Genomic DNA, 22,377 nt, shown 5'->3' with positions numbered 1-22,377 from the left:
GTGAAACTGGTTTCTTAGGGTTGAAGAAGAAGAGGGGGGCTCGTTGGTTTTTTGGAGAGGACGAGGCCGCCGGTTCACTCGTCGGATTCCGGCAGTGAAGAGATGGGGACTGCCTCAGATTTGTTTTGTTTTTGAGGGAGAAGAAGAAGGAAATAAAAAAGAGAAAAAAAAGAAAAAAAACTATTTTTTAGGGTCTTCACGCGCCTATATTGGGTGAAACTCACTTTATGTGCCAACTCGGCAAGAAGTGCTTAATTGGAATAAGTTTCGGGTAGTATAAGTGCTCAATAGGAACACCCTTGAGTTTAGGTGTCTAACTAAAAAATCGTGCCAACTTTAAGTGTCTCCGTATGTATTTTGCCTTTGAATTTGCTAGTGCTTTCAAAATATGTACAATGTGAGCTACGTCGGATAAAACTTAAAAATATGGGCCATTTTTTATTATGGTGTGAAGTCAATGTGTATTTTGTGGTAATTCTTTCTAAAATATTAACGGTTGGCTCCTAAAAAGAAATGTTTTGAGAGATCAATTAAACCCAAAAAAGAAAAAGAAAAAGAAAATCTTCTCTTTCGTCCTTTCTCTGTAAAACCCACTCAGGAATAGTAGCAGAAGTGACCACCAGTCGCCGATTGTCGGAGAGCATTCCCGGAGATCAGTGATCGATATCTGTCAAAATCATTTTTTTTATTTGTTGGTGTGCTCGAAAAAACCTTCTGTTTCTATCTCAAGCAATCTAAGGCTTTAATTCAATCCTCCTTTTCGTTGTTCTGTTCTGAAATTTGAATGAATTTTCAATTCAATGTTGCAGGAGTTTTCGTAGGGGAGGGGAAGTTAGATATGTCAAGGTTTCGCTCGCTATTGCAAGCATCGCTGAATGCTACTAGAAGAGGTATTTCACCACTACCGACCTGATTCCTTTCTATAGTTTTAGCGGATGCTTTTCATTTCTATTTGTTGTTACCAAATACTCCTAGGGTTTGATGTTCGCTCATTTCGTTATCCTCTTAGCTGACACGAGACGGAATACATATTCACCCCATCTTGTGATGCAAAAGTGCAAAGTTAATAACTCACAGAAAATACCAAAAGCAGTGAGAACTTGGAAATGACTAGGCTATGAACTAACGAATGAGCTGAGGGAATCTAAATTGGCAGCCAAAGAATGAGTTTAATTGGGACGGATTGGTATTTATACAGCAGATAGAGCAACTAAGAATCTTGATTGATATCTACAGTCAGTTACAAATGAAATCCCAGCTAACTCGTAAACACTTCTCCTTCCAAATTCACCTAACTGCCACAAAAAAACCTTATATGTGCTGCACTTAAGATACATCTTGATTAATTGCATTCACCATATTATTTTGATGTTTAAAAAAAAGGCAGCGTTGACATTTAATGAGAATGCTTGAATGGGAATCGTTTTAGCAACTGACTATAGATTCGAATCTAAACCGCCGGGAGAGGAGAGACCATTTTCATGAGAGAGGGACGAGCAAGTGACAAATTGGGGGAAAAAAATATGTAGGCCTTCTGAGCAGTCATTTAGGGGCCTTGTTAGCGAGCCATCATTCTTTCCTAAGTTGTCAGGATCTGATTGAAGCGAGCAAGAGATAGAGAAATCCTCACTCATAGATGTGAATTGAAAAGGCAAGCCCCTTTCAGACTCTGGTTGTTCAGTTATTTTAACAGGTTAATGCTTTTGGAAGTCATTTTAGTTTCAGCTAGTTAGGCCACTATGAAATGTTTGGTTTTTTTCTTCAAAGTCTTTCTTGGTTGCCTGACAGTTAAAATGGGTCATGCTTTCTTTTAGTTTACCATTTCACACAGATCAGTTAACATAAGTTGTTAAAATGGCTAGGTGATGGTGAGAATTCCTATCACCTTTAGAAACTTAGATATCTCTCTGGATGTCCTTTCATGTGTATTGTGGAGAGGCTTCTATGTATAACAGGAGTTGAATGAGGTTTAAAGATAAAAATGACTGAACTAGGAGTTTTTGACAGCATTTCGCAAATGATGTAAAAGGAAGAAGAACGGGACCTGGAGAACCTTTTTGAGCTGCACAACTCCTTTGATGTGCTTAGCTACAGAGATTAATTAACTTGTTTTGTCATGTTCTTGTGTTTTCCTCCTACTTTTTGTTTCATTAGTTCATGATGGTGTTTGTATTATCTTTTGGGATTTGTGATGATCCCTATCTAGCTTCCTCATATTGGCTAGTAGTTGATCAGTTTTATGCTAAGTATGTAACAATATGTCTTTCTTGAATCAGCATGTCAGAAAACTGGTGCTCTTTCTTTATTACTTCTGTTTCTATCAATTGTAGTAACTTTCAGTTGGTAATAACTTTCTTCACTTGTAGCACTCACGTGGAACATTGAAGACCTAGTTCCACCAAGTGAAAGATACATTTTCAACTTTAATTCAAAGGATGAGCTCAAGAAATGGCATTTATACTCAGATTCAGAATATGGAGGTATCCAAACCTGATATACTTCCCTTGCATGTAATACCAGTACTTGGTAATAGCTGAGCAGAGCTTTTTTTGGGTATTATTCCAATCTGTTGAATTAGTGGAATTAGTTTTCCTGATTTACTCTCCTTCAATTATAGCTTTGATAGCCTTATGTTGCACAGGGTTTTTAGTGGAAGTGGACTCTCAGCTCTACAGAACATATTGTTCTTTTTTTTTTTTTTTTGATCGGTTACAGAAAAATATTGTTCCATTTTCTTGAATATCTTATTACAAAGCCTGTATTGCTTGGTTTTACCCAATATGATAGTCTTTCATATAAGCATTTATCACGTGAGGCACTCATAATTTTATATTAGTTTTATTGAACATCAAAATGATTGTATTTAAGGAGAGTGCCTAAGAAATGGACCAGTTACAAAGTCAAGCAATGGCTAGAGTCTCCAAGAATCAAGCTACCATATAGACACTGAGGAATTTCTTCCTTTGACCAAATGTTTACTGAAATTAAAAATTAAGTTAGTGCCTAATAAATATGCTGATGATAATGTGTCAGGTCTATCCTCAGCAGCTTTGGAGATTAAGGATATTGGAAATGGATCAACAAATGTTGGTAAATTATTTTAACCGCGCATAATGTCTTCTTTGTTTCCTTTTTTGGTATTTGGTTATTTCTTTGGTCTAGTGAAACATTGTAGAGATAAAATGCTGTTGGAGTTTCTTTTTCCCTTTTAATTGTTCATAATCACTTATAAAATCCTTAAGTTTTTTTTTCTCACTTTATCTTTAGGTTACTTGGCTGCATGTGCTCGCTAGATGCCTCCAAAAGCTGTATAGTTCTTTGGTAGATTTTTTGTTTTTCCTGAAAACATAACAGACAATTAGTTTTACAATTCAAATAGCAGTTAAATGTTTTTAGCAAAGAAATGTATGGGTTAGGCGCATGTCACGGGTTCGAACTTTGTTGCAGTCACAAGTCTAGTATTTAAGTGGAGAAGGCTAGAGGGAGGGACCCTTAACCCCCCCCCCCCCGAGTTTCGAACCGTGTGCCTTTGGCCCTTGGTTAGGCGCACGTCACAAGTTTGAACTTTGCCGCAGACAAATCCCTTACATTTAAGTAGAGAAGGGTAGAGGGCGGGCTCATTATCTATCGAGTTTGAAACCGTGCGCCTCTGGCCATCAAAGATTTCTCGGTTATAAACAACAAAACATATATGTAATGCTAGATATATAACTAAAATGGAAAAAGAATTTTGGACAAATAATTGAAAAACTATAATTGAGTGTATGAAGTAAAAATCATGTCAACCAAGTTAAAAAGCATTTTAAATTTTTGATTAGATGTAAAGATGAGTTTTAGGTTTCTTTAGTGATTATTGTTTTCATTAAATTTCTAATTTTGTTTCCTAAATACTAAAAAAATCATTCTGAACATTTGTGTTAAATTTATATATTGAATTGCCAATTATATTTGTTGTCTATATATTGCACATTTGCACTGACAAAGCCCATGAAGTGCATGTCACCGTTTTGATGCTTCTACTAATTAAGTGCCACCTAAGCGAGGAGACGTGTCAAACCTTAGTCTCCGCTAGCTTCAGGGAGTAAATGAGCCTTTAACAATATTCGAGATAGCGAGTGTAGGAAATTCTCACTAGATAGGAAAGGCAAATCAAACGGTTAATTACGGAGCCCTATAGTGGCATTTGTCTAAGTGCAAAAACTGCTAGTTGTATGCAATACTGCTCTCAAACGATCAACTTAAAAATTAATAGGACTCTATACCACAATAAAATGGTCATAACCGTCTGAGCCTTGAAAAAAAAGACCTAACTGAGCCTTTTTGATGAATGGAGGTGATGTTTAGCCATAAAAGCGATGCAACTATTAGAATTTTTACAATCTCAAGTTCCTCACAGGAAAGAATTATAGATGCCTTGCCAGCTATGCTAAAGTTAAAGTAAGCAGATAAGAATGGGAGCATATTGAAGTTTTGTCTTAGTAAGCTAAAGTCTAGAAACTTTTATCTTAGATTTAATCAAGGTATTGAGACATAGTGACTTCTCTACATGTCTGAATTTCTTTCCGTTAATTTCTGTATCAAAACGTATAAAGGTTGATTTTGTACCGCCACCTGGGGGACTTTAAACATTAAGCTTTAATTGCTCCTATGATACTGAAAGTATTTGATGCTTAGCTTGTTGGGATGACAATGTTGCATTTTGCATTGCTGTCTGTTTATGCCAATTCATCTGCTTGGAAGAAGGCTGGCTTAATTCTCTTACTGGAATTCCTAGGGTGTGCAATGAACTAACTGATGAAAATATTTAAAGCATGATATTTCTATTTCTACCTATACTCCCAGAGCATGTCACGACCCAAGCCCAAGGCACGTATTGTCCGCTTTGGTCCTAGGCCCGAACGGATTTGTCTTTTCGGGCTTCGCCACATCGAGCCCCAAAAGCGCGCGTACCGTGTGAACTTGTGTCATGCTTTAATAAACTCTTCACTTTCCTATCCCATTCCAATGTGGGATTCGCTTAAGATGACATGTGCACTCCTTCTTCAGAAGCTTCCAACATAGACCCGCCCTCTTCAGCCCCCCCTCTGTCATGGGCTCACATTCACCCCCCAGAACTTAGTGTCCTCGCTGAGGTTTGCCCCACCATCGTACTGAGGGAGACTCGGCTCTGATACCATATTTGTCACGCCCCAAGCCCATGGCACGTATTGTCCGCTTTGGGACTAGGCCCGCACGGATTTGTCTTTTCGGGCTATGCCATATCAAGCCCCGAAAGCGCACATACCATGTGAACTTGTGTCATGTCTTATAAAGCTCTTCACTTTCCTCTCCCATTTCGATGTGGGATTCGCCTAAGGTTACATGTGCACTCCTTTTTTAGAAGCTTGCCAGCCTAGAAGTTTGCTAGTCCTGCTCGACCTGCGCTCTTCAACTCGCCCTCCGTCATGAGCATCACAAAGCATACCAGTCCCAAGTCCCCGATAAGGAAAGAGCGTTGTAATCTGTAGCAACCAATGTAAAAATAGTCAAATTCCAAGGGTTCTTATAGCCTATCCAACTTTATGATCGAGAAAAATTAATTGATTTATGAGAGTGCGAAGGACGGTGTCTATTTCAGACAACCAGTTCGGGTTCATGCCGGGGCGATCTACCACAGAAGCTATCCACCTTATTAGGAGGATGGTGGAACAATACAGGGATAAGAAGAAGGATCTCCACATGGTGTTTATCGATCTAGAGAAAGCGTACGACAGGGTTCCTAGGGAGGTCTTATGGAGCTGCTTAGAGGTTAAAAGTCCCGGTAGCCTACATTAGGGTGATTAAAGACATGTATGATGGGGCTAAGACTCGGGTTAGGACAGTAGGAGGCGACTCCGAGCATTTTCCGGTTGTTACGGGGTTGCACCAAGGGTCTGCGTTCAGCCCTTTCCTATTTGCCCTGGTGATGGATGCCATAACGCATCATATTCAAGGGGAGGTGCCATGGTGCATGCTATTTGCTGATGACATAGTCCTAATTGACGAGACACGACGCGACGTCAACCAGAGGCTAGAGGTTTGGAGACATGCCCTTGAGTCAAAAGGTTTCAGGTTGAGCAGGACGAAGACGGAATACCTCGAGTGCAAATTTGGGGCCGAGCCGACGGAAGCGGGAGTGGAAGTGAGGCTTGACTCTCAAGTCATCCCTAAGAGGGGTAGTTTCAAGTACCTTGGGTCAGTTATTCAGGGGATCGGGGAGATCGACGAGGATGTCACACACCGTATAGGGGTGGGGTGGATGAAGTGGAGGTTAGCGACGGGAGTCCTGTGTGACAAGAAAGTGCCACCGTCACTAAAAGGTAAGTTTTATAGAGCAGTGGTTAGGCCTGCCATGTTGTATGGGACCGAGTGTTGGCCGGTTAAGAACTCACACATCCAGAAGATGAAAGTAGCAGAGATGAGGATGTTGAGGTGGATGTGCGGGCATACAAGGATGGATAAGGTTAGGAATGGAGATATTCGAGAAAAGGTAGGCGTGGCCCCCATGGAGGACAAGATGCGGGAAGCAAGACTCAGATGGTTCGGGCACATTCAGAGGAGGAGCACTGATGCACCGGTGAGAAGGTGTGAGCGACTGGCTGTGGTGGGCACAAGGAGAGGTAGAGGGAGACCTAAGAAGTATTGGGGAGAGGTGATCAGGCAGGACATGGCGCGTCTTAGGATTACTGAGGACATGGCCCTTGACATTGTGGAGGTCGAGCATTAAAGTTGTAGGTTAGGGGGAAGTTGTGGATATTTCTACAGCGCACTAGAGTGAGACTAGCCAGTTAGGAGTTAATCTTAGGAGGCTACTGATCAGCTACTGATGCAGGGATTTATCTGTTGGATATTAGTATACCTCCCATCCTTTTCGTATTTCCTATATTTCTTATATTGATGTTATTCTGTTATTTTATGTTATGTTATATATTTTATGTTATTTTAGTATGAGCCTATTGATAGTACTAATATATCGTCTCTTGTTGCTGTCTTGAGCCGAGAGTCTCCTGGAAACTGCCTCCCTGCCCCTCAGGGTAGGGGTAAGGTCTGCGTACATATTACCCTCCCCAGACCCCACTTGTGGGATTATACTGGGTTGTTGTTGTTGTTGTTGTTGTTGTCTTCTGTATGCAGTTGTCACTATAATTGGAGTAGCATTGTCTGGGGTCTTAGGTGTGTATGTGGAGAAAGCCATTGACCTCTGAGACTTCCGCTGAACCTACAATTCAGCTTAATCATTTCTTTTTTCTGCCACACCTATGTCTCTTCTTCAACCTTTTTTCTATTGTAGTCAATTTTTTTGATATTAATTCTGAAAGTATTTCAAAAGATGTTACTATAATAGTGTTACTTTTCTTGAGGTTCACATTTCGCACATTGAATATATATAGGTTTTTGGTGTTTCTGGCAGGTGTTTTCTCCGGAAACCTCTCTTTGGATGTTATGGAAGGATCAAAGTGGAATATGACTCGGAGTGGCTTTTGTGGAATGCGGTCTAAAAAGGTGAATGCTACTTTTTTTGGTAACATTGTGAATATTACCATTGATCAACCAAATGATTGCACATATTGAGCACTTTACATCATAATCACCTCCTCAAAGGTACAATGAATGTTCCATCTCAACACTAGTCTATACATCAGTGATATTCCTCAAGAATTCCCTACATCTATTTGCCTTCTTTGACTTATGAATATTACTTAATCTAACTAATGTTTCCTGCTTAATCTGTTCTGCAGCATCTGCACTATTTACATTAGCTCCTTTAAATATCTTCCAATTTCTTGCCTTCCACGTATGATAGAAGACAGCTCCCATTGTTGCTGCAACCACTTCCTTCTTTAACTGTTTCCATTTCTTCTTTTTAATGTTATTCATCTCCTTCTTGCAGTTGTACACCAAGCCATCGCAGCGTCTCAGCACGGACATTCTTTATCCAGTTGCATTCCACAAATAAATGCTGACTGGTTTCAGTTTTTTGTTCATCTTCATCACATAAACAACACTCCATGTTGTCTACTTGAATCTGCAACTTCACCAGCCTTTCCTTTGTTAGCAGTCTCCTTTGAGCTCCAAGCCACAGAAAAAACCTATGTTTTGGCTGTGCTACATTACTCCATATCAAATCTGCTATATGCAGTCTTTGCATTCCCCCTAGCAGTGCAATATAACTCCTAGTTATTGAGTAACCACCACCCCTTCTCAAGTTGTACACCCCTTGTTCATACCACCTATTCATGGTGAATGCTACTTAACCATCCAAATAAATGCTTTCTGAACTCCTCTTTTTGCCGTTTGATAATGAAAAGTAACAGATTCAAGATGAGATATTGAAGAAAGAGATGAGAAAACCCTAGAACACCGAGAGAATAGAGAGGGAGAGAATGAGAGGACTTTTCGGAAAACCAAACTGAGAAAATAAAAACTGTTTATATTTACATCAGAAAATAAAAAATACATGGGAACTGAAAACAAAGTAGATAAATAATGGATGGGTCAGCATCTCGATCAACTTGGGCCATCTGCACATCTTGTACTTGAGTCGTCTCTAACAGTTAACCATATGTTATTTTTGTTTCCTTTGTGATTGTGATAGCTCTTCATCAAAAGTGCTCTGTTCACTTTAATTTGCTCAAATCATTAGATTGTGGTAGTCAGTCCCATGAGATAATATGTAGAAATGAAACCTTTGTTATTTTCTTTAATTGGCTCTATCAAAAGAGCGATTAGTGTTTCTCAGATATCAGGCACTACTGGTGAAACTTCACAAAATCCCCTTGCCTTAATGCCATTAGTATAATTCACATATCATTTTTGAATGAGCCTAGACAATAAATACAATATTACTAGATAGAGGAAATGGTCTGTTGTCTGTCAGTGGCTTCTCCATCTGATTTCTTTTTCCTGCAGTTTGACGGCTTCATTGATTTGGATGGATATGACACGATAGCTCTTAAACTTAAAGGAGATGGAAGATGTTATATTTCTACTGTAAGTTCTGTGTCTTGTCTGTAGTTGGTGATTCTTAAGCACATCTATTTTTGATGCTTTCATGCTTGGGATGTCCATGTTTTCATTGAGCTGCTGGTATTCGTATGTGGATGAACTGTGGAATAATCTTATCTCACTCAAATCCAACTGCAGATATACACAGAAAATTGGGTCAATACTCCTGGACAAGATGAAGATAATTCATGGCAAGCATTCGTTTTTGTGCCAAAAGAAAACTGGTATATTGCAAAAGTAAGTTCATTTCTTTCATCCTTTTAGCTATATCTCATTGCAGAAGGTTAACTTAAAATACTTGTTCACTTTGTGGAAAGAGAATGACGTATTGACATGTAGATTGCTTTATCGGCTGTGCAGATCCCACTTACTCGTTATGTACCTACTTGGAGAGGGAACATGATAAATGCAAAGTTGGAGATGAATCCAGCTCGAATTCTTGGCATGTCTCTATCTGTCAACGCAGAAGGTGGAGTTCCAGGTGCGAAGTCTGGGCCTGGTGATTTCCAAGTGGAAGTTGATTGGATTAAAGCCTTGCGGATGCAGTAAGCAAAAGTGGAACATCTTAAAGAATTACTTAAAGTAGGCTGGGATGTTTGGGGCATCCACGCTCACCAGTTGAGCAAGATTGTGGAAATGCCATTCAGAGATGGAGAAGATACAGGTTCTTTTTCTATGTACCTGGGAGGAAAAGAGAGAATTGAGCTGAGGAAAGGAGTGAAACCTTAAGATGCAGTTTGCTTAAATGCAGTGTCTACAGGCCACACCACCAAGTCAAATTACACATTTTTCTCTTGTAATAAATGGGGCTCTTCAATTTTTCTCTAGGCTATCAAAACAGGATTGTTTAATAATTATATCCTTGTCTGGCAATCAAATATTTCAACAATGTGCTTGGAATCGGTTGTACTGTTACAAGATTTAATTTCAATTTACAATGTTAACTACCAAAGCAAATTCATAGTGGCATAAAAATGATATCCACGATACAAAATCATGTCTGCAAAATTTTCAGCCTAAAGAGACATACCTTATGTCAAGGTAGACACCGAGGGTGTTTGGCTAAGCTTATAAGCTGGTCAAACTAGCTTATAGGCATTTTTCAGCTTATCTACGCGTTTGGTAAAGTTAAAAGTGCTTATAAGCCAAGTGCTTATAAGTCAAAAGTAAGCCAAAAGCCATAAGCTGGTCACCCCCAGATTATCAATTTTTAGCTTATAAGCACTTTAAGTTTGATCAAGATTTTTACTATTTTATCCTTAAAATATTCTTTTAGAATAAAACTCTTACATCGATACTCACTGCCTCAAGTATTGTTTCAACCTAAACCCCCCTCCCCCTACCTCTTCAAGTCTGCAATTCTCATTGACTATTTAAGATAAGCAATTCTCATTGACTATTAATCTTTGAAATGTTGTGGTGATTAAGATAGTGTTTGTTTCTCTTCAAATATTTTGTCCTATTTAGGTTTTTTTTTTTAAAGAAAAGAGCTTATGAACACTTTTTTATAAAATACTGCAGCAGCTTATTGGGATTATTATCAGAAAAAATGCACAGTTAAAAATGACGGCTGTGGGATTTGAACCCACGCCCTTTCGGACCAGAGCCTAAATCTGGCGCCTTAGACCACTCGGCCAAACCGTCGTATGGAAGTTGTACTCCCTAATTTCTTTACTAAATCCTTGTTAAGTAAGGCTGAAATATCTTCCATTCAGAGACAAAAATGAGAAACCTAATCAGTTCTAGGGATGTTCATCGGACAGATTGGGCGAATATTTGCACTTAACAATTCGGCTTATTGGTTATCAACTTGTAAATGTGCTATCCGCTAGCCGCCCAATAAGATATTGGACGGATTGATATCGGATTAGCGATTATCGAGCGGTTTATCGGGTAAATCAAATAGACACTAAAAATTACATAAATAAATAAGATATTAAACAATAGATAGACGATCCAATCACAATCACACTCCAGTATGTTAATGAAGCTCTCATTGTTAATGGTAGTTTCTTCTTCTTTAATTCTTTTACAATAAGCAAGCTAAAATATAAATCGGGGATCCTTAACCAGTAATAAAGTTCAGTTAACATAAATTTTGGATATAGATTTGCTTCAGTTACCTAGTTAATTGATTTATTTGAGCAGAAAGATATCAAACTATCTAGATCCGCGTAGTCCCACCCCAAAAACAAGTCATAATGACGTTGAAGCTCAAGCTACTAAGAAGTTGCTTCACAATGGATAAAAAAATAAATATAATAATTATTAATGGGTTAATGGTTTATCCGATAAGAAAATTAAGTAATCCACCTGATAAACCGTTGTTTATAAAATTTTAATTTTTTCACCAATTATTAATTCGATAACCTAATATTAATAAGCCATTAAACTGCTTTTATAATTCGGTTAACGGTTACGGTTTCATTTTGAATCGTCCTAATCAGTCGACCATGATAAGTAATTTTGTGACAAGATTGTCAAGTCAAACCAAAAGAAGTTAGTATTGACAATTGCAGTGAAAATATGGGTTAGAGAGAAAGGCTCCACCTTCTCTCTAAAAAAGTTTTCCTCCTTTCCCCCTTCCTCCTTTCTAAATATTTTCTATACCCCATCCTTAGCTCCTCAAATCTCATCACTAGTCAGATGAACACTAACGAAAAAAACTCCCTGGACGCAAACAACATGATAAAAAATAACCAAGCTAACGAGAACTCAAGTCAGCCTGCATCAAACGAGCCGGAAATCACTGGGACAACGCCGGGATCTCTCATCACTACAACTACCCCAATGGACATGGAAATATGCAAAGAAGCACACACGGATAAAAATGGAACTAAAACAAAGGACATAACAAATACTACTTAAGAGGATGACCTTCCTGGACACCTTGGTAGCGGGCAATGAAGCAAATAAGGAACCTGAAGGAAGCCAAGTCACAGTCCAAAAAAACATGGTCTCCTATGTACATGAGGATGAAACAAATAACTATCCTAACTCGGAACTCTTTATACCCATTACCTCATCGGACAAGGAGCGCATATCCAAGAACTAGACAAATGCTCTTATCATCAAAATGTTTGGGAGGAGGATTGGCTACCAATTTCTACAAAAAAAACTCCATGCAATATGGAAACCAACTGAAAACCTATCCCTAATAGACCTGGGATGCGACTACTACTTAATAAAATTTACCAAAGAGGAAAATTATAACAAGGCCCTTCATGAAGGACCATGGTTCATAGGGAACCAATTTCTCACAGTAAGAAAATGGGAGCCTAGGTTCGTAGCCTCCAAAGCTGCTCTAACCTACTCAGCCATATGGACAAGGCTCCCGGAACTACCCAGTGAATTCTATGACTACGAGATCCTTCAAAAAATTGGACAGAAGCTGGGACAACTAATACGCATTGACGCATGTACCAAATCCGCATTGAGGGGTAAGTATGCTCGACTTTGTGTAATGGTACCTATAGAAAAACCCCTTAAAACCTATATTGTGATTGGCAAACACATACAACAAATTACCTACGAGGGATTTAATCTCCTATGCACGAACTGCGGCAGACTTGGCCACAACGTTAGCAGCTGCCCTCATCAAACACACAAACCAGCAGAGTTACAGGAAGCAAGCTCTTCCAACTCCATGTCCAAGCCTCACAGGGTAGATAAACTTACCCAAAAGTTAGACCAATGGACTATAGTCTCACACCAAAAGAAAAATAAAAAACAAGCAAAATACCGTACCAGAAACGACCTAGAACATCCTAGGGCGTTGACTACCCCAAAAAATATCCCAGTACCCAAAAATGGCAAAAGACTGAAACTAGAGAAGAACAAAAGCTCTCCATTAACGCTGAGGAAAGTGAAGACACATTGGACAATAGAAAATCTGTAGGTAATAATACAATCACCCAACGTCGGCACCCTATAGCCCAAAACCAAAAAGTAGATAACATAGTACCTAAAGACTATGCACATCAACATCACATTAAAAACACCTTCTCTTGCCTTTACCCTAAGGATCTTGCCACTACTAACATAGAAGACATTAACTCTCCTCATAACTCACATAACCCCTTGGGCAATAACTCTCACAAGACAAAAGACCCTAACGTCTGCCCCTTAGCACCAACTACTGTTTCGACGGTAGAGAATAACAAATCACAAGGCATGGATATAGACCCTAAGATACCTACAAAAAGCTTAACACCCTCTTTAATGCAAAACCTAGGTAGCCCACAAACAATACCATCCAATCTGCCTATGAATGATTCCAAGCCCATACAACAAATCCCTAGTACAAATCAACCTCAATCCATGTCAACCTCAAGTCATAACACCATTAATGTACAAGACCTCTTAACTCCTAGGAGAGACAAAACTCTAGAAACACATGTTGACCCTTACACAGTGATACGGTTATAAACCATTTTCCTTCTAATGGTAGTGATCCAAAGTTACAACAGACCCAATTCTTAGTAAAAACAAATTACATGATGCCAAGGCTACCTCTCAACCAAAATAGGAGACACCATCGGCCAAGGAGGAATGTATGGATGAGGCCACAAACTCTACCACAAACCCAAACACCCCTGATCTTCACCACAAGGCCAATACAACTGGACCATGTCCCCCAATCTTGGCTGGAATGGGGCCTCATGGGACATGCACTCAACATCAATCTTCAACTAGAAGGGAGGGACATCATAATACAAATAGGGGATCCTTCATACCTAGCCCAAAATGTGACGGAAGGAATGCAACTAGGCTTGAACAACGTAATGATCCGTCCATGGTTGAGTCCCCAGCAGCCCATGCAAATGAATATGGGTCCCCACCCCTCCCCTTGGAGCTCCCATGTAGGATACCAACAACCCACGTTCTTCATGCACAACCCGAACTTACCCATGTACCCTTCCCATGCAAACCCTCAAACCTCATTTCCCAACACCTATTCTGCCCAAACACAACCACTATCCCAACCCAACAACAACCCACCCATAACCCCACTGCCCAGGACAACACCGCACTCAACTCTTCAAGTGTCGAACCAAACACACACACTACTACCACCCTCAACCCTCCAAGGATCGAACCAAACTCAAACAACATCTCCAACCCCACAAACTCAGAACCAAAATGCGATGGAAGAGGAGGAAGAAGAGGAAGAAATTCCAACAGAAAGAATAGTGGAGCACGGAGTGTTAAGATACCCCAAAACAATGGCATTCCAAGCAAGAAGAGAAAAAAGATTCATCTTAAGCTGCCCAGTGGATTTGAGGAAATGCTCCATCTCCATAAGGAAGGTGAATCCACCGAGCATCTACCAACATGCAGTGGTGTTAGTACCAACAATGTTCACCCACTATTGGTCACAACAGGAAAGCATGAGGAGCGACCACAACTTCTCAAGTAGCCAGGATAGAGGTGTATCAACTAGAAACATTAGCATGAATATGATTATTTGGAACTGTCGTGGAGCAAATAGTGCGGAATTTAGAAGAGCTTTTAGAGCTATGCTGGATTATCATCGTCCTAGTTTAGTAGCACTGTTGGAAATAAAAATGGAGGATCACCATGTCTTGGTCCATGATTTCGGGTACTCTAGCCTAATCCAATTGCCGGCTAATGGGAACTCGGGAGGCATTGTGCTCATGTGGAACAATGGAGATACTATGGTAGATCAAATTGGAGGAACGAATCAAGAGATACACGCCATGGTAAAGGTACGAAACTCAACAAAAATGGTTATGTTCTATTATATATGCTAGTAACCTTATGGAAGAAAGATTAACTCTATGGCAAAATTTAAAAACAGTAGCAAGCTAGTCGTGGGAGACTTTAATGAAGTCACCTGTGCATCGGAAAAATATGGAGGATTGCCTATTAACTATAATAGAATATCCAAATTCTTAGATTGTATGAACCAATGTGGACTTGTAGACTTAGGTTTCAAAGGGTCAAGATTCACTTGGACTAACAAGAGCAAAAATTGTAAAAATATAATTATGGAAAGGCTTGATAGATGTATTGCAAACACAGAATGGTTAGAACTATTCCAAGACGCAAATATTAAGCATATAACTAGAAGCCATTCGGACCACTGCCCAATCAAGCTAGAATTTTTTAAAAGTTTCTCTACCAACAATAATATATTTAGAATAGAAACTATGTGGCTGTCACACCCCACGTTTAGAGCTTTAGTCGAAAACTCTTGGTCGGACCAACCAAATATCACTAAAGCTATAGAATTTTTTGTTTAAAAGCTATAGACTGGAATAAAAATACTTTTGGTAATATTTTCAAAAGGAAAAGCAAATTACTTGCTAGATTAAATGGAATCCAGAATTCTCAAAACTACCCCCACAGTCAATTCCTGATAAACCTGGAAAACGAACTCCTACATGAGTATAATATTGTACTCGGGAAAGAGGAGGATTTTTGGAAGCTCAAATCCAGGATTCAATGGATCCAGGACGGTGATGCAAACACAAAATTTTTCCACATCACCACCATGCAAAGAAGAAGAAAAAATAGAATTATTTGTTTAAGAGACGAAGCGGGAAATTGTATCCAAGAGCAAAAACCCATCAAGGACCATATTATTGACTACTACAAAAATCTCTACACCACGGATCATAACCAATCCCTACTCAACAATAACCTCCTCTCCTATAATTCCACAATTAAGGATCAGGATCACCCATACCTTAGTAGTATCCCCTCTATAGAAGAAATTAGGAGAGCACTAGACTCCTTTCAACCTTACAAAGCTCCGGGGCCGGATGGACTCCACCCGTTTCTATACCAAAAGTATTGGAAGGAGACTAGCAAACTTCTCATAAAATTTTGCCAAGATTCCTTCTCAGGGAAAAAAATGCTTAAAAGCATGAATAATACACTAGTCTGCCTAATACCTAAAAGTGAAAATGCCGAGACCATTAGACAATATCGACCTATAAGCCTTTGTAACACGGCCTATAAAGTCTTCACTAAGATTATCGCAAACCGCATTAAAACACTCCTGCCCACCCTTATCCATCCTACCCAAACTAGCTTCATAAAAGGAAGAAGGGCTGCGGATAATGCACTAATCATTAATGAGGTACTACATCACTTCAAGAATACTAAAGGGAAAAGGTCAAAAATGATGATTAAAATAGACTTGGAAAAGGCATTCGACAAAATAGAATGGTCCTTTGTTAGATTTTCCCTGAACTCCCTGAATTTCCCTCCGGACCTTACAAAACTCATTATGTCCTGCATCTCTACCACCTCAACTGCTATCCTTATTAATGGATCTAGAACGGATTTCTTTGAACCATCTAAGGGTATTAGACAAGGGGATCCCCTATCCCCATACATCTTTATCATCTGCATGGAAATGCTATCTAGGTTAATTGACCACGAAATTAACTGCTGTAGATGGACCCCAATCAAAATTAACCCCAAAAGCCCGGAACTCTCACATCTCTTCTTCGCTGATGATCTCATTCTCCTAGCTGAAGCCAACCAAAAAAGCTACAACTCTATCATAGACACTATCAACAAGTTTTGTAACGCTTCTGGTCAATCTATTAATTTCGATAAATCAAAAATTGTGTTCTCAAAGAATACTCCTATAAATCACAAATACCATATCAGCAGATGCTTTTCTATGAATTGTACCGATAACTTCAGAAAGTACCTAGGTTTCCCTATGCCAAGCACTAACCCCACTAAAAAGGACTTCCAGTTTATCTTGGATAAACTAAACAATAGACTAACAGGCTGGAAAATAAAATTCCTAAATATGGCAGGTAGGACAACCCTCATAAAAGCCACCCTAGCCGCAATCCCGAACCACGTCATACAGATCTATGATCTCCCCAAAATAATACTCAACAAGATTGACTCTATTCAGCGGAATTTCCTCTGGGGTAGCACGGAGGAAAGAAAGAAATGCCATCTTGCAAAATGGAGTATAGTTACAATGCCTAAAAAATAAGGGGGTCTAGGAATTCCTAACACCCATATGAAAAATTCCTCCTTCAATGCAGCTCTACCGTGGAGATATAGAGAAGAGAAAGATGGCTTATGGGCCAAAATTATACATAGTAAATACAACCACAGGAAAAGCAAGAAAATAGGCTCCCACACTTGGAAAGTTATTAAAAAGGGTAATAAAATATGCAACGCTAATACTAAATGGCTAGTAGGTGATGGAAAAACCATAAATCTTTGGCATGACAATTGGATTAATCAATCAGGAACTCTTAGGGAATCCATCCAAGGACCCATACAAGCTGGGGAGCTTGACCAAAATCTATCTTGCCTCATTAAAAATGGAATGTTTGACCTCAGAAACCTATCCTTCGAACTCCCCTCGGACATTGTCTCCAAAATCAACTGCACCTACATAAAACAAACCGGACCCTTTGGGTACTCATACACTTGGAATTCTAAAAATCATAATTTCTTCTCAATCAAAGCCGCATATGAAGCTGTCTCAGAATCCACTAAGCTAAAGGCATACTTGTCATCTCCCCCCTAATCGCCAAAGCAGAACCCGTCGAACGCCTCCTTATATACTTAGCTGTATCAGAGGTCGCGGTAAGCGTAGTATTGGTCCGCGAAGATAAAGGTACGCAGTCTCCAAGCTATTATATTAGCAGAACTCTCGTCGACGCCGAAACGAGGTACCATCACCTCGAGAAATTGTCCTTGGCATTGGCCATAGCTTCACGAAAGCTTAGACCCTATTTTCAATGCCACCCCATATAGGTGGTAACGACCTTTCCCCTGCGAGGTATCCCGCATAAACCCGAGCTGTCGGGGAGGTTGGCAAAGTGGGCCATAGAATTTAGCGAGCATGATATAACGTATCAGCCGCGAACAGCTATAAAATCGCAGGTACTCGCCGACTTCGTTACCGATTTTAGCGCCAAAATAATAACCGAGGTCGAAAAGGAAATTTCTCGTACCTCTTCTGGTATACCCGACCTATAGGTCCTATACACCGATGGCACATCCAATGCGTCAGGATCTGGACTGGGACTCATACTCGAAGTCCCAACAAGCGAAGTCATTCGCCAATGCATACGGTGCCCTGATATGACTAACAATGAGTCCGAGTATGAAGACGTAATTACAGGATTGAAGCTAGCTCTCAGATACGGAGCACGACGAGTTGTCCTTAGATGCGACTCGCAACTCATTGTCAACAAAGTCACAGGGACATTCCAAATCAAAGAGCAGAGGCTACAAAAGTACCAGGCAGAAATTCATAAACTGCTACCGGAGTTCGACGAATGTCGACTCGATCAAATACCTCGAGCAAAAAACATCGAGGCAGACGGTCTCTCCAAGTTAGCGGCGGCCACCAAAAATATCACAAAGGAAAATGTGGTCACCCTCCTACACTCATCAATAGACCAGATCGAGGTACACTCTCTAAATTTGACATGGGACTGGCATAACCGTATCATAACATATTTGCAGGAGGGAGTACTCCCAGCAGACAAAAGGAAGCCAAAAGGCTTCGAATGCAGGTGGCTAGATTCAACATCATAAATCATGACCTATACAAAAGAACGTTTGGAGGCCCCTTGGCGAAAAGCCTAGGGCCGAATCAAACAAGACGTGTGCTCGAGGAGGTACACGAAGGTCACTGCAGTGCCCATACCGGCAACCGGGCCCTCGTCAGATGCCTCATTCGAGCAGGTTATTACTGGCCCACAATGAAGAAGGAAGCCGCCGATTATGTTAAGAAGTGCCAAAAGTATGCTCTTATGATACATCAAGCGGGCAAACACCTCCATTCTGTTACTTCGCCATGGCCGTTCATCAAATGGGTATGGACAACGCCGTACCCCTCCCAATAGGACGAGGTAATGTACGTTTTCTTTTGGTTTTAACAGACTATTTCTCCAAATGGGTAGAAGCAGGTGCATTCACCCAAATACGCAAGCAGGAAGTTATCACATTCATATGGAGAAACGTCATATGCCGCTTCGGCATCCACAAAGAAATCAGTTGTGACAACGGACCCCAATTCATCGGAAAGAAGACCGCCAAGTTCTTCGAAAAATGGCATATCAAACGAATACTCTCCATGCCATATCATCCTGCCGGTAACGGTCAGGCTGAATCCTCCAACAAAATAATACTGAATATCCTGAAGAAAAAGCTTGAGGATGCCAAAGGACTATGGCCGGAATTACTACCAGAAGTACTGTGTGCATACCGCACCACGCCAAAAACAAGCACCGGAGAAACCCCATATTCACTAGTCTACGGGACTGACTCCATGATACCGGCCGAAGTCGGGGAACCCAGTTTGAGATACTCCAATGAAAGCGGACCAAGCAATGAGGAAAATAGGAAACAAGACCTCTACGAAGCAGAGGAACGAAGAGACATGGCTTACATAAGAATGGTAGCCCAAAAACAACAAGCAGAATGGTACTACAATAATAAAGCCAAATTACGACCACTCAAAGTTAGAGACTATGTACTCAAGGCCAAAACACAGGTAAGCAAAGATTCGAGAGAAGGCAAACTAGGAACCAATTTGGACGAGGCATATAAAATCACGGCAGCAGCAAACAAAGGATCATTCCTACTAGAAACAATGGAGGGAAAGCTACTACAAAACAATTGGAACATCGTCCACCTCAAATACTTCAACTTCTGAAAACAGACGCCCTCCACGTCGTACTCTTTTTCCCTCACCCGGGTTTGTCCCAATTGGGTTTTCTCGGGGAGGTTTTTAATGAGGCGATAAAGAGGATGTCTCGAAGTTCAAGTATATTTCATCGCCCCGCCAGCCGACTACTTCTCCAGGCCGAATGATGAAGGGACTGGATACATGAGAACTTCTCCAATATATGTATGAAACAAACGGAAACATGTAATATTCTCCAATGAATGAAATAATGCATCATCTTCACGCTCCAAGTCTTTTCATACTTTACATCCGACCTCGCTCGAATCACTTACATTCGACCTCGCTCGAATCACTTACATTCGACCTCGCTCGAATCACTTACATTCAACCTCGCTCGAATCATTTTACATTCGACCTCGCTCGAATCACTTACATTCGACCTCACTCGAATTAACTTACATCGACCTCGCTCGAATCACTTACATTCGACCTCGCTCGAATCACTTTCATTCGACCTCGCTCGAATCATTTTACATTCGACCTCGCTCGAATCATTTTACATTCGACCAAGCTCGAATCATTTACATTCTCCCTCGCTCGAATCACTTATATTCTACCTCGCTCGAATTACTTACATTCGACCTCGCTCGAATTAATTACATTCAACCTCGCTTGAAATCTTCAAGTGTCCAACCGCGTCGAACATCGATCTTATCAAAAATTAGGGACTTCCTCACAATAGCGAAAAGAAAAGAGAACAGAAATCAAGAAACGCGTAGCAAAAAAGGGGGTTGTTCCATTACAACTGTCAAATTACAATACTTTATACAAAAGGGCCCAAAGACGCCCTCGCAAAAATAGCAAAACAAAACAAAAACTGCCCTCGCAAAAATAGCAAAACAAAACAAAAACTAAGTATGAAGGCGTTACGCCGCATCATCCCCATCGGCATACTCATCATCATACCAAGAATTAGAGGCGGAGCCTATCCGCATAACCGTCAACATCATCCCCACCAGGCGTACCAGGGGCGTAAGCGCAAGCTTCACGAGCCGCACGTGCCTTAGCACGGACGCCCTCGAGTTCCGCTTTGGAAATTTTCCCGTTGGCTTTCAATGACTTATACACGTCGAGCTGAGCCTCGGCGTGAACCCACATCTCATATAACTCTCGGGGAATGCCGGGATCGGCAGAAGTATGGACATGGACAGCTATGATTGCCGTTGTACCTCCTCGGCCTTCAAAGCAACGACCAGCTCGTTCAATCCGGATAACTCCGCCTCCAGATCCTGGATCCGCTCTTCTAACGTCGCCACCATGAGCGCCAATGACTCCATCTCATTCTCCCGCTCAGACCTACAAATGCGGAGGGCATCTTCTAAGGCCGCCGCTTCAGCCATAGCGGCCACTCTGCCTTTCTCGGCACAAGTCAATTCTTCGACCGTGGCGCTCAACTCGCCCCGTAGATCAATAGCTTCCGCCTCCCTCTGCCCAAGTTCAGCATTTAAAGATGTTATCCGTGCTTGAAGATCGGCATTCTCAGCCATCACTCCCTTGCTCACCTCGAGCTCATCCTCCTTGGCCTTAAGAGCTGCCTCAAGCTCGCTGCACCAACCAATGGCTCTCATTAGCTCGTCATCCTGCTCCTTTAGCTCTTCATTTTCCCTCACCAACTCCTCGTCCTTCTGTTTAAGCCCGTCACGAAACAACTGAAACTCGCTATCCTGGTTAAAGACGTCGGCCAGCGTTCGGTGCTTAGTACGACACTCTTTGTACTTAGAGGTCACCTTCTTAAAAATGGCCGTCTACGCTCCTCCCGCCGGTCACGTTCGATACCCATGATAAGAGTCTGACATGCAAAAGAGAGGATTCAGTATGAGCAGATTACACATGCGAAACAAATCCTAACATTAAAAAATCACTTACTCGCAAAGCCATGCCAGATATACTCAGCGATAGCTCCACATCGCTCATCGCCTGTAGCATCGTGTTCTCAGAAGCCGCGTACAAAGGGGAAAAGGACGGCACCGCCCGTTCAGAGTTGTCCAAAAGGTCATAACCCACAGGAATGATTACGTGCCGGTTAGGACCCTCCGTCCTTACCTCCACGCGAGTATTCCTCTCCAAGAAGGCCCGTACCTCTTCAAGATCGATATCCGAGCCCGAACCGTCGTCCCCCACAGGTACCGCTCTATATCTCCCAACTACCGATGACGCGCCACCTTCTGCGGTCCTGGCAAGCTCCTCGTTATCATGCACCCCCTCGGCCCCAGAGGGCCTCCTCTCCGCAACGGTAGCCGCCGTAAACATGACCCTTGCATCTGGTGTAAGTGCAGACGTCGCTTCCAGAGCAATGAGCTTCTCCGGTTCAATATCAGTGATGACGGCCTTCCCGAGCTCCATCCTTCGCCTTTTTCTCGATGGCGACTCCTCTCCATTAGACGAATCGTCTACAAGATAATAGATAGGCTGGGAAGAGATCTCATCTCGCATAACAGCAGTCTGAGGGGCGGAATCCCTCGTCGACGGAGTTTGAGTACGACCTCCACGAACGAACTCGGCCAAAGTAAACTGCATCCCAGTCGATGCGATAGCTTGGCGAAATGCCAGCACTGGAGCCTTCTTCAATTCGCCGACCTAGCACCAAATGGAGGTCGTATCAACGGGCAATGGTAAACAACAGAAAGCCGAAGCAATATATA

At 41.2% G+C, this 22,377-nt stretch overlaps 1 protein-coding gene and 1 non-coding gene across 2 annotated transcripts; one reads left to right on the top strand and one right to left on the bottom strand.

The window, feature by feature from the left end:
- Positions 1–526: 526 nt before the first annotated feature.
- On the top strand, positions 527–9,981 carry LOC109239228 (probable complex I intermediate-associated protein 30). Its single transcript, XM_019405769.1, has 8 exons — positions 527–695; positions 810–890; positions 2,367–2,480; positions 3,034–3,090; positions 7,430–7,521; positions 8,929–9,009; positions 9,163–9,261; positions 9,385–9,981. Exons 2-8 carry the CDS (start codon positions 839–841, stop codon positions 9,571–9,573), a joined length of 684 nt encoding a protein of 227 aa, XP_019261314.1. The 5' UTR covers positions 527–695; positions 810–838; the 3' UTR covers positions 9,574–9,981.
- Positions 9,982–10,588: 607 nt separating this feature from the next.
- On the bottom strand, positions 10,589–10,668 carry TRNAL-UAG. The gene has a single exon. It is a non-coding gene; the product is annotated as a tRNA-Leu (tRNA).
- Between the last annotated feature and the right edge of the window lie 11,709 nt (positions 10,669–22,377).

Source organism: Nicotiana attenuata, unplaced genomic scaffold, assembly GCF_001879085.1.
Source record: "Nicotiana attenuata strain UT unplaced genomic scaffold, NIATTr2, whole genome shotgun sequence".
NCBI classification, from domain to species: domain Eukaryota; kingdom Viridiplantae; phylum Streptophyta; class Magnoliopsida; order Solanales; family Solanaceae; genus Nicotiana; species Nicotiana attenuata.
Note: the sequence above shows the minus strand (reverse complement) of the source record. Positions and strands in the feature narration are given on the sequence as shown.

Excerpts from the sequence above, each read along its gene's own strand:
- LOC109239228 (XM_019405769.1), top strand. The coding sequence starts at position 839 with ATGTCAAGGTTTCGCTCGCTATTGCAAGCATCGCTGAATGCTACTAGA. Across the intron at positions 3,091-7,429 it reads AAATGGATCAACAAATGTTG|GTGTTTTCTCCGGAAACCTC; the intron begins GTAAATTATTTT and ends TGTTTCTGGCAG. Across the intron at positions 7,522-8,928 it reads GTGGAATGCGGTCTAAAAAG|TTTGACGGCTTCATTGATTT; the intron begins GTGAATGCTACT and ends TTTTTCCTGCAG.